At 47.4% G+C, this 15,317-nt stretch overlaps 1 protein-coding gene and 1 pseudogene across 1 annotated transcript; one reads left to right on the top strand and one right to left on the bottom strand.

The window, feature by feature from the left end:
- Positions 1-219: 219 nt before the first annotated feature.
- LOC127210777 (60S ribosomal protein L19-like) lies at positions 220-2,844 on the bottom strand (annotated as a pseudogene).
- Positions 2,772-14,173, top strand: Atp23 (ATP23 metallopeptidase and ATP synthase assembly factor homolog). Its single transcript, XM_051170703.1, has 6 exons — positions 2,772-2,987; positions 4,470-4,515; positions 5,281-5,362; positions 7,665-7,802; positions 9,905-9,988; positions 13,644-14,173. The coding sequence occupies exons 1-6, from the start codon at positions 2,843-2,845 to the stop codon at positions 13,845-13,847; spliced, it is 699 nt and encodes a 232-aa protein (XP_051026660.1). The 5' UTR covers positions 2,772-2,842; the 3' UTR covers positions 13,848-14,173.
- Positions 14,174-15,317: the final 1,144 nt, after the last annotated feature.

Here is a 15,317-nt window from a genome sequence, read left to right as displayed (position 1 = left end):
TCTTGGACTCACTTTGTAGACCAGGCTGGCCTCGAACTCACCGTGATACACCTGCCTCTGCCTCCCGAGTGCAGGGATTAAAGGCGTATGCCACCACCGCCCGGCCTCTTTTTTTTTTTTTTTTTTTTCAAAGTGGCAACAGACAAAGCTTGTTTTCTTTTAATGACTGACCTCCGTGAGGCCACAGCCAGACCACGATGAACAGACAAGAGGGAAGCTTCATTTCTTGGTCTCCTCCTCCTTGGACAGGGTCTTGACGAGCTCCTCCTCCTTGGCTTGTAGGGCTCCTCCCTGCGCTTGCGTGCTTCCCTGGTCTTAGACCTGCGAGCCTCAACCTGGTCAGCCAGGAGCTTCTTGCGGTCCTCGGCCTCGGCCGCCTTCAGCTTGTGGCTGTGGCTGTGTTCCGTGAGAATCTGATTGGTTTTGAACACATTCCCTTTGACCTTCAGGTACAGGCTGTGGGACACATGGCGGTCAATCTTCTTAGATTTGAGGTATCTCCTCAGGAGCTGGCGACGGAGCCTCATCCTGTTCATCCAGGTCACCTTCTAGAGCATGCGGGTGTTGGCAGTACCCTTCCGCTTCCCTATGCCCACATGCCTGCTCCTCCGTCGAGCCAAGGTGTTTTTTGGGCATCGAGCCCGGGAATGGACAGTCCCAGGCTTCCAGATGAGCCGCCCACCTTTTATCAGCATTCTGATTTGCTGTCAGCTGGCGTTGGTGATTTTGTTGGTCTCATTGGGGCCCAACCAGACCTCCTTTTTTTTTTTTTTTTTTTTTTTTTTTGGGCAGGGGAGGACGCTAGAGGCAAGCTTTGTCTGTAGTCTGAGCGAAAGGAAAACTTCTTTCTTTTTATAAAGATTTATTTATTTATTACTTAATCAGTCTTCTGCCTGCATGTGAGGCCTCTGAAGAGGGCACCAGACCTCGCTATATAGTTGGTTATGTGGTTTCTGGGAATTGAACTCAGGACCTTTGGAAGAACAGCCAGTGAGTGCTCTTAACCTCTGAGCCATCTCTCCAGCCCTGGTTCACTTTCCTAACTAATTAAAAAAAAAAAAAAGGTTTATGTATGTTTTATGTGTATGAGTGTTTTGCCTGCATGTGCCTGGTGCCCAAAGATGTCAGAAGAGGGTGTTGGGTCCCCTGAAACTGGAGTTAGGGACATAAGCTACTATGTGCGTGCTGGTGACCCAATCCAGGCCCCCCGCAGGAGCAACAGTTCCTCTTAACTTGCCAAGTCATCTCTTCAACCTTATTCTTTCTTGTTTTTTGTTTGTTTGTTTGTTTTTTTCCTTAAGACCTGGTCTCCCATATCCCAGGCTAGCCTTGACCTAGCCATGTAGGTGAGGATGGCTATGAACTTCTGATCCTCTGGTCTCTAACTCCTGGGTGCTGACATTACAGGCACATTTGGCCACCATGTCTGCTTATGTGCCGTTGGTCATAGAACCTGGGACTTCATGCATACCAGGCAGGGCTCTCTCAGCTGGGACACACCGTTGGCCTTCTTCTGTAGCTGGTTTCATTGCTTACTTTTGCTGAACTCACCCCCCCCCCCCCCCTTTGAGATAGAGTTTTTCTGTGTAACAGTCCTGACTATCCTGGAATTCCCTCTGTAGTCCAGGCTGGCCTCGAACTCACAGAGATCTGCCTCCCTCTGCCTCCCAAGTGCTGGTATTAAAGGCGTGTGCCACTACCGCCCAGCTGAATTCACTTCTATCTGCAAATTAGGGTTGCAATATTTTGCAAGGTTGCAATGAGGATTGGAAATGATATACATAATGGAGCTCAATAAAAAGAATCTAATTTTTGGCTTATGGCTTTATTAGTCTGTAAGTACAGGTGCTTATATTTGTATAATATTTCAAATGAGTGAATGCCCTCTGCCTCCCACCCAATTCATGTTTGTCGAGCCCCCGTGACACCTAAGTGCTGTTCACAATTTGTAAGTCCTTGTACGCCTATTTTTTTTTAGATGTTTTTCCAACTTTAAAACATATGCCGCTGTTCAACTTCAGAAATGTTATTCATCTTTGTTTCTCTGACTCTGCCAATCTGCCTGGCCCACGGCAGCAGGTGGTGAAAAAATGTGTGAGCTAAGCTGAATAATTTAGTGTGTGTGTGTGTGTGTGTGTGTGTGTGTGTGTGTGTGTATGTGTATGTGTGTGTGGGGGAACAGGGCACGAATTAAATAAAAACTGGAAGTCTGTTATGAATGCACTAACATGTACAAAGTACTTTGAACTGCAGATCAGACAACATTAATTTTGAGTAAGCGTGCTGGGAATGCCCCAGGGAATTGATTATGGGTACTGAGTGAAAGGCCTTCAGAGACCAGGCATCGCAGTGTGAGTTGCTGTTCGGAGGTAGGATTGAGGTATGCGTCTTAGCATCAGTTATTTGTGCTGGCAAGAGAGCAGGGTTGATGAAGGGTCCCGATTTAGTGGCTTGCATGGGCCTGGAGGAGAGGATGTGTCCAGAAAGGGGGTGGACACCCTAAGCAGTTCAGGAGGCAGCAGGAAGTTGAGAAGATAGGCTTACCAAGACCCGCCAACCACGCCAACGGGCAGCAGCAATAGCTAACCTGGCCACAAGGCTTCGCCCCTCACGCCCCGCCCCGGCCACAGAGACCCCGCCCCTCACGCTCAGCTCCGCCCCACACACCCAGGTCATGCCCACCCAGGCCCCGCCCCTCACACCTAGTCCCGCCCACCATACCCAGGCCCGGCCCCGCTGGCCTTGTCTCTCCTGTGCAAGCGGGCGGAAGGTGTGCGGGCAGCGGAAGCGGCGGCCCCGAGGCCGGCGGGAGGGAGCCGGCAGGAGGAAGCCTGCGGGCTGCATGGCGGGAGCTCCGGGTGCTGGCCAGCCGGGCCCCGCAGCGGGGGAGCCGCCGGCTCACGAGAAGCCGCAGCAGGGCTTCCTCTCCAGCCTCTTCTCCCGGGACCAGAGTTGCCAGCTCATGCTCCTGAAGACGCTGGAGACCAGTAGGAGACCCAGAGCCTGGGGTCGGGGGTTCGGGGATCGAGGGTGGCACCGGGCCCCACTGAGCCCGAGCTCCGCTTAGCTGCGTGGGCGGCAGGGGGTGTGGGCCTCCGGTGCCACTGCTGCGCGTGAATGCAGGGGCCCGGGTCTGCCCTGCAGCAGCTCTGGCTGTAGGGTGACGGTGAGGAGATCTGAGAAGAACTCCGTTAATAAGGCGGTCCTACTGGCTCTGCGCCCTTCGCTGGGGTGGGGTGCAGTTTTTAGCCTTCATTCATTGCAGTAGGGACCGGGGAATGCTAGAACAGGAACTCCTGAAAACTTGTGTTTATGCACCTAAGTGCACTTTGCTAGGGAGACTTTTTGGCATCCTCGCATTCGCTAAGAGGCCCGTGACCTCCAAAAGGGTTACTACTGCAGTGGGTCAGGCAAGTTCCCGTTGAGCACTTTCTCTCCAGTCCTTAGGACACTGCTTTGGTCCTTTGCATCGGCATAGATGGCCTGTCAACCTCAGACTTAGTTAGGAAAATAAGAGTTTGAATGTATTTGTCCCAAATAATAGAGTTACTATTTTATAGCAGAATCGGTCCTAATTCAATAGTCAACTCAGTATTACTGTCTTTTTAAAGTTTTCTTTCTTTCTTTTTTAGATTTACTTTATGTATGATTGTTTTGTCAGCCATGTATGCCTGTGCACTATGTGCATTCCTGGGGCCCAGGACTGTGAGCCACTCTGTGCATGCTGGGTACTGAACCCAGGTCCTCTGTAAGAACACCAAGTGCTCCTGACCCCTTAGACTTGCCTTTTTAGCTCCCTCCCCTCCCCCCCCCCCCCCTCCCCTCCCCCACCCCTTTACCACAGACTCACACTCTTCCTACTGAAGAGCTTTGGTGGCAGGCCCCATTGGAATGTGGTTCCCGGAATAGGGTATGATGTTGCCGCCGCCGAGAACAGTGTCGGTACTGTACTGTGCTCTTCAAATCTAGGTCCTATGCTGCTCTCGTTTTTTTCTGGCCGTGGCCCAAGGTTTCCCCGGTCTCCTAATATATGCTGTCATACAGTGTTTAGTCATTTAAACAAAACCAATCTTTGATACTAAGATGCTTAAAAGGTACCATTTTTGTATTTGTGTTAATTTCCTCCTTTTTTCATCTAAGACTTGATTTGGTGTTAATCTCTCTCTCTCTCTCTCTCTCTCTCTCTCTCTCTCTCTCTCTCTCTCTCTTTTTTCCGAGACAGGGTTTCTCTGTGTAGCCTTGGCCATCCTGGACTCACTTTGTAGACCAGGCTGGCCTCGAACTCACAGCGATCCGCCTGCCTCTGCCTCCCTCCCGAGTGCTGGGATTAAAGGCGTGAGCCACCATGCCTGGCTATGTACATGTTTTATACGCATTCAAAAAACGGTTTTAAGATAGTATTTGTGAGTTATTTTGTGATGCTTAATTGCTGCTACAGTTTCTAATGAGCATGCTTGATATCTTTATAGATCCGTATGTCAAACTTCTACTTGATGCTATGAAACACTCAGGTTGGTAAGTAAATCTTTTATAAAGTGACTGTATATTCTGGGGGCCCCCAGAACTGGAATTGCAGATCTCTCACTTTGGACCACAAAGCTCTCTCCACCAACAACAGCAGGCTCTCCAGCTGGCCTGTCCTCGTCCTGTGTCTTTTGGCCTAATTCAGTCTCTGGCTCTGCTGTTCACTTTGAGTATTCGCAAAGGCAGTAGTCACAGTCTCTCTTGTACGTAAGCACCAAACCTGGCCTTTGCATCTCTCTAGCCTAGGGCATTGTGTGAGGAAACCTCAGAGCCGGTCAGAGGAGACTTCTGGTACCTACTTCTTATCACTTTGACCCAAGTCAGGTGACCGACTGCTTCGTCGGTCGTCGGAATCCTGATAGAATTTATTTATTTTTGTTTAAAAAGAGTTATTTATTATTTATACAGTATTTTGCCTGCATGTACACCTGCAGGCCGGAAGAGGGCACCAGATATCATTATAGATGGTTGTGAGCCACCATGTGCCTTCTGGGAATTGAACTCAGGACCTTTGGAAGAGCAGCCAGTGCTCTTAACCCCGAGCTATCTTTCCAGTCCCTGATAGAATTTAAAGTAGTATGAACTCTGCAGGGATGATCTCTTTTATTCTGCAGATGAGATGACTTTGTCAAATGGCTCGCTAGGTTTCCTATGTGTTAGTGGTGGGAGGGCCCTAGACCATGAGGTCTAGGGTATCCTGGCCCTGGGCTGCTGCTTCCTTCACACCCAGCGCTTACATCCTTCCGTGCTTTCCAGTGCTGTGAACAGAGGGAGACACTTCTCCTGCGAAGTCTGTGACGGAAACGTCAGTGGAGGGTTTGACGCGGCGACGTCTCAGGTGCGCTTCTTCGCTGAGCTGTTCTCTTCTTTCATTCCCCTCAGACACTGGGTGACCACCTCACACGCCGCCGCGGCACATTCTGCCTGGTGGACTTTGCAGAGGACTTTCAAAACAAAGATCCTTGTAGTGCCACAGGTTAACCATCCTCTGGGCAGGAGAGAACCAGTTCAGAGCACTGGCTGCTTTTCCATAGGACAAGGCTCAGTTCCCAGCACCCCACGTGGCGGCTCAGAACCATCAGTAGCTCCACTGCTGTGGGATCCAGAACCCTCTTTTGGCCCCTGCAGGCGTGCATGTGGTGCACAGACATACATGCAAACAACATACACACAGACGTTAAGAAACCAAACCAAAAGCCGGGCGTGGTGGCGCACGCCTTTAATCCCAGCACTCGGGAGGCAGAGGCAGGCGGATCGTTGTGAGTTCGAGGCCAGCCTGGTCTACCAAGTGAGTCCAGGATGGCCAAGGCTACACAGAGAAACCCTGTCTCGAAAAACCAAAAAAAAAAAAAAAAAAAAAAAAAAAAAAAAAAAAAGAAACCAAACCAAACCCAAAAGACAAATAAAAGAGCTAATTCTTTAATGCCCCGGGCCTGTGGAGGGCAGTCAGGGTCCAAACAGTGGCGTGTGGTTAGCTCAGAGGCATGTTGGTCAGAAGAGACTGACAGGCTCAGCTGGAAGATACGAAGTCTCTGCAGGGGTAGAGAAGACAGCCGCTGCGAACCAAAACAGCAGGAGACAGGCTCTGTGGCCCGGGCTCCCCTGAGCCCAGAGCCTCGCTGAGGATAACGGAGCCTCTGATGCTCCTGTTTGAGCTTCCTGAGTGAGTGGGATGGCACGTGTGGCGCGTCATGCCTGCCTCATGCCGTACTGGAGGGTTGAACCCAGGGCCTGGGCGTGCTGGAAAGTATCCCCCCAACCCAGTTACAACCCAGCCCTTGGTTTAAACATTCCTGCCCCAGAGAAGTCTGTCCCAGCTTCCCAGATCAGCCCTGGCATTCTCATCGTGTCTGCCCAGGACTGTCACCTGCATCTATTAATCATTTTGATGAATATTTGTTAATTTCTGTCTCCATTAGGAGACTATAAATTGCTTATTGGGTCTTAATGGATGTTAGTTGTAAGTTAATGTTGAGTGAGTGTATACAGAGTAGCTGTCACCGTCTGAGTGTCAGGCATGTGGTAAATGTAACTGCCGTGATTAGGATGCTTACCTCTTCCACTGGGCTTTTGATCTCCTTTCTGACAGTCTTTCTGAAGGCGCTCCCTGGGAACTTTTCCTCATTCTCGCTGGATGGGCCTAGTGCTAGCCGTTTCCCTTGCTCTGAAACGTGCCGGGAAGTACTTTACACATATTCTGACTGAACCTCCCAGGTCTCTGCTGATAATTATTCCAGTTTATAGTGGAGGACTCGGAGGCACAGAGAGGCTAAGAAGCCTGTGTAAGGGATCTGAGGGATGGCTCCAGAACATGCAGTACTGTGTCAAGGGACCAGAGTTCACACCTCAGCACCCTTGTCGGGTGGTTCACAGTCGCCTATTTCATCTGTAGGGGATATAAGATCCTCTCTGTGGCTGCCCAGACTCACGTCCATATTACTCCCTAAGACAGTCGAAAATAATACAAAGAAATTTGGCAGCTTGCTAAGTTAGCAGGACCCGGAATTGTGCTTTAAATATGTCTGTTTCTCCCCAAAGCCCGTCCTTAGAACCACAGTGCTGCAGCATCCGAGGCAAAGCGGTGTGGTCAGCTTAGGGGCATAGTATATGAACACTTAATTGGGATGCTGGCGTGGCCTAGAGTAAAGGGGCAGGGGTTAGTCACCAGAAGTGGGACATGAGGGGATGTGAGGGACAACGGTGAGTGGAGGCTTCTAGCAGGAGGCCATGCGCAAGAGAAAGTGGGAACCACAGAATGAACAGGATTTAGAGATTTAGTGAAGCCAGGTGTGGTGGTGCATGTCTTTAACCGCAGCAGAGGCAGGCAGATCTCTGTGAGTTCGAGGCCAGCCTGGTCTACACACTGAGTCCAGGACAGCCACGGCTATGAAGAGAAACCCTGTCTCAAAACACAAAACAAGCCAGGCATGGTGGCGCACGCCTTTAATCCCAGCACTCGGGAGGCAGAGGCCAGCCTGGTTTACAAAGCAAGTCCAGGACAACCAAGGCTACACAGAGAGACCCTGTCTCGAAAAACCAAAAAAAAAAAAAAAAAAAAAAAGAAAGAAAAAAAACCCTAAAACACAACAAAACAAGGACAGCAGAAATGATCGAATTTCTCTTATTTTGGTGTCTCTTAGATTGTTTTGTGCCAGAATAATATCCGAAACCAGGCTCACATGAGCAGAGTCGTCACCCATGAGCTCATTCATGCGTTTGATCATTGTCGGGCCCACGTCCAGTGGTTCACCGATGTCAGGCATCTGGCATGCTCAGAGGTGAGTTGCATCCTAGGAGACATTTCTTTTTCCCCAGAACACTGAGCTTTTCATTTAAGTACAATTTAAGCAGGTTCCTTTTCTTGCTGTTGTGATTTTTAGCATAGTCTTTTTGTAGAATTGCTATAAATATTATCTTCAAGGACTAATAGTACCATTGGCTCATTTAAATTGTAATAAATCATAGTAAACTACTTTACCTGGGGATACAGTGAGGGCTAAATGTTATGCTTGTATGGATTAAAAAAAAATTATTAGGGCTGGGAGTGGTGGTGCACGCCTTTAATCCCAGCACTCGAGAGGCAGAGGCTGGTGGATTGCTGTGAGTTCAAGGCCAGCCTGGTCTACAAAGTGAGTCTAGGACAGCCAAGGTCCACAGAGAGACCCTGTCTCGAAAAACTAAAAAATGTTGTTCTGGGATTTGAACCCAGCGCATCTTGCATGCTAGTCAGATGTTTTGCTAACTGAGCTACCTTCCCAGCCTTGCATTTGCCTTTGCAATACTGGGTAGAGCTTAGAGCCAAGTGCATGTAGACAGTCCCCCACCATGTTACATCCCAGCCTTTCGGGATTCTCCTTTAGTTTTCACAATAGTCCACTGAGGAGGATTGTTGCCATGTCTTCTGTCCTTGCAAAGTGAAGCAGTTGTTAGGGTTCTAGAGTTAGTGACAGAGCCGGGGTTACCAGGATTCTTAACCAGTCTGCGTGTTTCATAGTCAAAGTCATCGTTTGCCTTAGAGTCAAACATTTAGCCTCAAGAGCACTACATAAAAATATATTTATCATGAATGATTTTGGATGCTTTCAGAAGTTCATATGCTCCTAGCGAGATGTGTGTTTCATATTAGAATTTCATTATTTGAAGAGTGCATTATAACGGGTAACTAAGGAATTAACAAGTCTCAAGCGTGCACTCTATAAAGTAGGCTGTTCTCTCCTTCCCTTAATATTAGGACTTGCCCCCACTGCAGGTGTTTGCAGAGTACACTACCCCTGAGTTTTCTTTTTTAAGATTTATTTATTTACTATTTAATGCAGTTTTCTGTCTGCATGTACACCTGCAGGCCAGAAGAGGGCACCAGATCTCAGTATAGATGGTTGTGAGCCACCATGTGGGTGCTGGGAGTTGAACTCAGGACCTTTGGAAGAACAGCCAGTGCTCTTAACCTCTGAGCCATCTCTCCAGCCCCAACTCTGAGTTTTAAAACAGGCCTCTGTCCAGTGTTTCAGGAATAATGCCTGTTAGCTGCCATGCACTCGGTGCCCCGAGCTGCAGAGGCGTCAGCTGTGTTACTGTAGAGGTTATGGGATGCGGACCGTTCTCTTGGTGGTCTTTTACCAGCAATGTGGCTAAGGGTTGTGCCGTGTGTGGGGGCGGTCCCAGGTCTTAAGAAAGCCTACTAACACCGTAAGTCAGAAAGATGTGCTAACTTCAGACGATGTTCTTCATTCTTCGCACCTTTATCATGTATCCTGCCTCGAGACACAGTCAGGGGCCCACAGGAGCCTCCTGACTGAGGCTGGAGGTCTGAGACTGTCTGGCGCTTCCGCTGTGGCTAGGGTCACATGCTAGCTTTAGGTACCTTCTTTGGAAGAACGCTTTCTTAACGTATTTTGGTAATTTGTAGCAGTGCTTGAACCCTTTAGAGCTCATGGATTTTAACTGCGAGGGCCGACTCACTGACTCTTTTTTCCAGAGGTAAAGTTTAGAAAATCCTCTTCGGTAGGCTGTTGACCTCCCCTTCCCCAGTGCCCCTGATGTGTATAGCACAAATGACGATTAAAGAAACGATCTAGCAGCCAGGTGTGGTGGCACACGCCTTTAATCCCAGCACTCAGGAGGCAGAGGCAGGCAGATCGCTGTGAGTTCGAGGCCAGCCTGGTCTACAAAGCGAGTTCAGGATAGTCAAGGCTACATAGAGAAACCCTGTCTCGAAAAACCAAAAAAAAAAGAAAAAAAGAAACGATCTAGGTGGAAGTCTCACATACACCGAGTCTCAGGAGCACGTGCTGACTTCTGGTCTTCCCCAGTTTGAAACGCTGGCTGGTTGTGGAGAAACAGAGTCTCTTTGCTTCTCACTTGCCCTCTGTGTTTGTGACAGATTCGAGCCGCAAGCCTCAGTGGAGACTGCTCACTTGTGAATGAAATCTTCCGCTGGCGGTTTGGATTGAAGCAACACCATCAGGTAAAGGCGCCCATGGAGTTGCTGGCCCCCGAGAATGTCCTGATTAGAGGTAGTGAGTAAAGACAGGACACGCAGTCAGCGTCAGGAGCTACCTACACCAGCAGAGTACAGACTGTGAGCTGGTGAAGTTGATGAAGTTAATTCTGCTCCATAACCACAGGGCAGAGAGTCAAGATCTTGCCCTGGGGCATTTAAAAAAAGAAAAGACTCTGTTTTATTTTATACGTATGAGTGTTTTATCTGCATGTGTGTGTGAGATGGCTCAGTGGTTAAGAGTGCCACCTGCTCTTCCAAAGGTCCTGAGTTCAACTCCCAGTCACCACATGGTGGTTCATAAACATCTGTAATGTGATCTGATGCCCTCTTCTGGCCTGCAGGTGTACATGCAGGCAGAGCACTGTATACATAATAAATAAATCAATCAATCTTAAAAAAAATCAAACAACAACAACAACAAGAACAACTCATAAAAAAAAAGTTTGGTCTGTGTCTGGGCAGTGGTGGCACAGCCTGCACTTAGGAGGCAGAGGCAGGTGGATCTCTGAGTTCAAGGCCAGCCTGATTTACAGAATGAGTTTCAAGACAGCCAGGACCACACAGAGAAACTTTGTCTTGGAAACCATGCCCTTGCCAAAAAAGAAACCCAACCACCAAAAAAGTTCAGATTCTGTAAAAATAGAAAAATCTCTTTTAAATCCATGGCCTATTTTTAAAATTGTTGTTACATATGTATATACATACATGCAAGTGTACATATTCCTTTAAAAAAAAAGATTTATTTACTTATTTATTATACACACAGTATTTTGCCTTCATGTACACCTGCACGCTGGAAGAGGGCACCAGATCTCATTATAGATGGTTGTGAGCCACCATGTGGTTGTTGGGAATTGAACTCAGGACCTTTGGAAGAACAGCCAGTGCTCTTAACCACTGAGCCATCTCTCCAGCCTGCGTACATATTCCTAAACGCATAAATCCATCTTGCTCAGTCTTATGTTGCCTGTATGTGAATGCTCTCTGGGATGGCCACTGGGTACTGGGCAACCAGTTGAGAGTCTCTTCCCTAGGAAAGCCATTTCTCCCGCTCTTAGCTTTCCTGACTTCTCTGTCTAGGGTTGAGGCCCCATGCGATTGTCCCCTTGCGTGTTAGCATGTCTGTTGATGCCGTCACTGTTCCGGTCTGGTTTAGGGAGCCATGCTGATGAGAAGATGGTGTCATTTCTTTGGCATTTTTAGCAGACACCATGTCATAGAAACCTTCCTGTTCTTCTGGCTGTTTTAATCCTTCCTTCCACGTCATCAGCTGTGTTGTATCAGTTAGAGCCGTATCACATGATCTCTTATGTTCTGTATTTTGATTGGTTGTGGTTATCTGTAGTTAGCTCTGTCTGTTGTAAGGAGACTTGAGGGGTGAGTCCCGTAATGATCTATGGTGCCATGCTGGTCATGTTTTAGCTTGTAGACGGTCTAGCTGGGTAGGACTGTTGATTGCTTGCCTTCCTCGGAGCCTGGCTCTGCACCTCTTGGTATCATGAAAGCTAGTGGTCAGGGCGGCAGTGTTCAGATCAGTCCCGGCTCAGATGCCCTGGGTCCTGGTGTCTTCAGCAGCAGGACTTACCTTCTGCCTGGGCTTGGGGGTGGGCAGCCAAGGGCAACAGCAGAGGGACCCACAGCTCAAGGCTTCTCAGGCTTGGTGCTGGGTTTGTGCTATGTGGTCTTTGTTTCTCTTAGGAAGCATTGTCAGCCAAGATGGGGAAATTTCACTAAATTATATGTGTATATTACAGTTCCTGTAGGCTCTTCTCCAAGATCGATGCCTTTACCAGCCCTGGGCAGTTGCTAGATTTATATGCCCTGTAGATAAACTTAGATAGATAGTACAATCCTCCCGCCCTCCCTCTCACCCCCCCACCTTTGGTTTTTTGAGACAGGGTTTCTCTGTATATCCCTGGCTGTCCTGGACTCACTCTGTAGACCAGGCTGGCCTCGAACTCACATCGATCCGCCTGCCTCTGCCTCCCGAGTGCTGGGATTAAAGGCGTGCGCCACCACGCCCGGCTCGGCCTTACATTTCTTAAAGCAAGTAAGTTTTAAAATGGACAGATTTGGGCTGGAGAGATGGCTCAGAGATTAAGAGCACCGCCTACTCTTCCAAAGGTCCTGAGTTCAATACCCAGCAACCACATGATGGCTCACAACATCTATAATGAGATCTGGTGCCCTCTTCTGGCCTGCAGATGTACATGCAGGCAGAGCACTGTATACATAATAATTAAATAAATCTTTAAAAAAAATTCAAGATTCAAGATCTTAGGCAAGTTATTCTCAAAAGAAAACTGAGGTCAGTGAAGGATTATGTTTAATTTTTCTCTCTGTTTAAAAAAGGAGGCACTTTCAAGTTTGTGTGTCTGTGTGAATGGTTGTTTTCCTGTTGACTCAGAATAAACAATAAAAATTAATCTATCATCAGTCAGCTAAATTATGAAAGAGAGGTGTGGAAGTAAAGTATATTTTATTTTTTAAGAAACGATATGCTTTTGTTGTTGTTGGTTTTTTTTTTGTTTGTTTGTTTGTTTGTTTTTCGAGACAGAGTTTCCCTGTGTAGCCTTGGCTATCCTGGCCTCATTTTATAGACCAGGCTGGCTTTGAATTCACAGTGATTTACCTGTCTCTGCCTCCCAGTACTGGGATTAAAGGTGTATGTCACCACATCTTTTTCTTTTCTTTTTTTTGTTTTTTGTCTTTTGAGACAGGGTTTCTTTGTGTAGCAGACCAGGCTGGCCTTGAACTCAGAGATCCGCTGGCCTCTGCCTCCCTAGTGCTGGTGTTAAAGGTGTGTGCCACCACCACTGTCTGGTTCATATACTCCATTTTTAGTTATGTGTATCTGTGTCTGTGTGTGGGTGTGCACATGGGTGTAGGTGCCTTTGGAGGCCAGGGCGGGGCATCAGGTCCCTGGAGCTGGAGTGACAGGGCCTTGTGAGCTGCCCAGCATGGCTGCTGGGAATTAAACTGTGCTCTGGAAGAGCAGGCAGCTCTCTTAATTACTGAGACATCTCTATAGACCCTTGAAATGTGTTTTAAATTTAATTAAGCAAGATCAGTCAGGAGCTTGCCTACGGACTTTTTTCTTGTGATTTTGCGAGTTGGGAATTACTGTTTGGCAGACACTGCCCCGTGCTTCAGAGGATGGCATCAGGCTATAGTCTTGTAAATATAAGAAAATGGAGGTGTTATGTATGTCTAAATAGTTTTATATTGAACTAGCATGTTTCATGGTTTGAGAATTGTATTTGTTAATTTTATCTTAATTTTTAGGATAGCAGAAATTAATGAAAGAACAGGAGGAGAAGCAAAGCGTTAAGATTTGTTTTCATTTTACTTTATTTTTATGTTCATTGGTGTTTTACCTGCGTGTCTGTCTGTGGGAGGGTGTTGGATTCCCTGGGATTGGAGTTAGAGACAGTTGTCAGCTGCTGTGTGGGTGCTGGGAATTGAACCTGGGTGCTCTGGTGGAGCAGCCAGTGCTCTTAACTGATGAGCCCTTTCTCCAGTCCTGGGGAAATTGATCTTAATGTGGCTTAGGTAATATGTGATGATACCATGCCTTACATTTTCACAAGACGTTAACCACGCGCTTTCCTTTCCTTAGACTTGTGTGCGGGACAGAGCTGTTCTCTCCATCTTGGCCGTCCGGACCATCAGCAGGGAAGAGGCCCAGAAAGCCGTGGATGAAGTCTTCGAGCCGTGTTTCAGTGACCGGGAGCCTTTTGGCCGGATCCCGCACAATAAGACGTATGCCAGATACGCTCACAGGGACTTTCAGAACCGTGATCGCTATTACGCAAACATATGACGATGGTGGCCGCTGAGTGGCTGAGGGGCACCAGGACCAGGAGGAAAACTCGGTTCTTAGGCACAGAATGTATAAAATGCAGATGGCCAACTGATTAGGCTCTACAGATAAACTGCAGACGGCACTCTTTGTAGTGCTCGGCTACAGAAAAATAAACAAAGCAAAAAGGAGCTCCTTAAACCGCAGGGCAAAAACGGGGTGTTCATAGATAATCATTTAGTAAGTAAGGTAAATAAGTGACATTTTTGTATTTTATTGATGCTTTACTTTTGTAATTTGTTCTTATTACATGAGATTCTTTAAAGCTCTACTATGAAATCTGTGAAGTGTGCACCTGTGATGGCAGGTGATGAGATGGTCGCGCTTTGCCATGATCTAATGCAAAGAATGAGAGTCGGGAATAATCCATTCAAGGTCAATGCTGTTTTGTCTCTGTGTGTATGTCCTGGAGGACTTTATGACTTAATTTCCTGGGAATAGTCCAATAATCAGATAGCTTTCTTTCTATTAAACGTCCTTTGTTTTTGTTTTGTGTGTATGCATGTTCTGCCTGTATGTGTGTCTGTGTATCATGTGTGTGCCTGGTGCCTGAGGAGGCTAGAAGCCCTTGGATCTCCTAGAACTGGAGTTATAGAAGGTTACGAGCCACCGTGTGGGGTTTGGAGAGCAACCGGTGCTCTTAACTGCTGAGCCATCTCTCCTTTAAAAGTTTAAGTGCTTTTTTTTTTTAACTTTAAAAGTTAAAGTACTATATTCAATCTGTAATGCAATTCAGTTTAATTTTTATGTATTTATAAAGCTTTTCATATAATACTTTTCAAATGTTTTGTCAGTCCACATACCTGAATTTCAGATTCAGAAAACATTCTAACTAGTGGTGGTGTGCGTATCCTCCTAGCACATGGGAGGAAGAGGCTGGCAGATCAGGAATACAAGGCCAGCCGTAGCCATACAGTGAATCAAGGCTAGCCTGGGCTACATGAGACGACCTCCTCTCGTCTGTACCTCCTGACTGGCTGCACTTCCACTGGCAGACAACACTTAGGTGGAGTGCAGACTGAGATGGTAGCTGTGGCGAGTGGAGGCGCATGCGCTGCAGCCTTTCTAACTAAAAAGGAAACTGTACAGTCAAATCTTTTATTAGTGCATATTTGTGTGTACAAAGTAACAGGCTTCATAGTGACATCTTCTTTCAGTTATGCTACGTGCTTTGTCCATGATACCTCCACAACTCTCTCTCTCTCTCTCTTTCTCTGTCTTATACACACACACAGTTTTAGGTTCCACGTTTAAGAGCACACATTTGCCACGAATCTGATGTATTTTGCTCAGTACGATTTCTGCAGCATCTATCCTTTTCCCAGCAAACCACAGAATTTCACCCCGATTGGCTCTTTCTAAATGACCTATACTGCACCCACACCATAGTTTCTTTATGCCCTTTCCTGTGGTGACACCGAGACTGTTCCC

The sequence above is a fragment of the Acomys russatus genome, chromosome 28, assembly GCF_903995435.1.
Source record: "Acomys russatus chromosome 28, mAcoRus1.1, whole genome shotgun sequence".
NCBI lineage: Eukaryota > Metazoa > Chordata > Mammalia > Rodentia > Muridae > Acomys > Acomys russatus.
Note: the sequence above shows the minus strand (reverse complement) of the source record. Positions and strands in the feature narration are given on the sequence as shown.

Coding starts and splice junctions, on each gene's coding strand:
- Atp23 (XM_051170703.1), top strand. CDS start 2,843: ATGGCGGGAGCTCCGGGTGCTGGCCAGCCGGGCCCCGCAGCGGGGGAG. Junction 7,803..9,904: donor GGCATCTGGCATGCTCAGAG/GTGAGTTGCATC, acceptor TGTTTGTGACAG/ATTCGAGCCGCAAGCCTCAG. Junction 9,989..13,643: donor GATTGAAGCAACACCATCAG/GTAAAGGCGCCC, acceptor TCCTTTCCTTAG/ACTTGTGTGCGGGACAGAGC.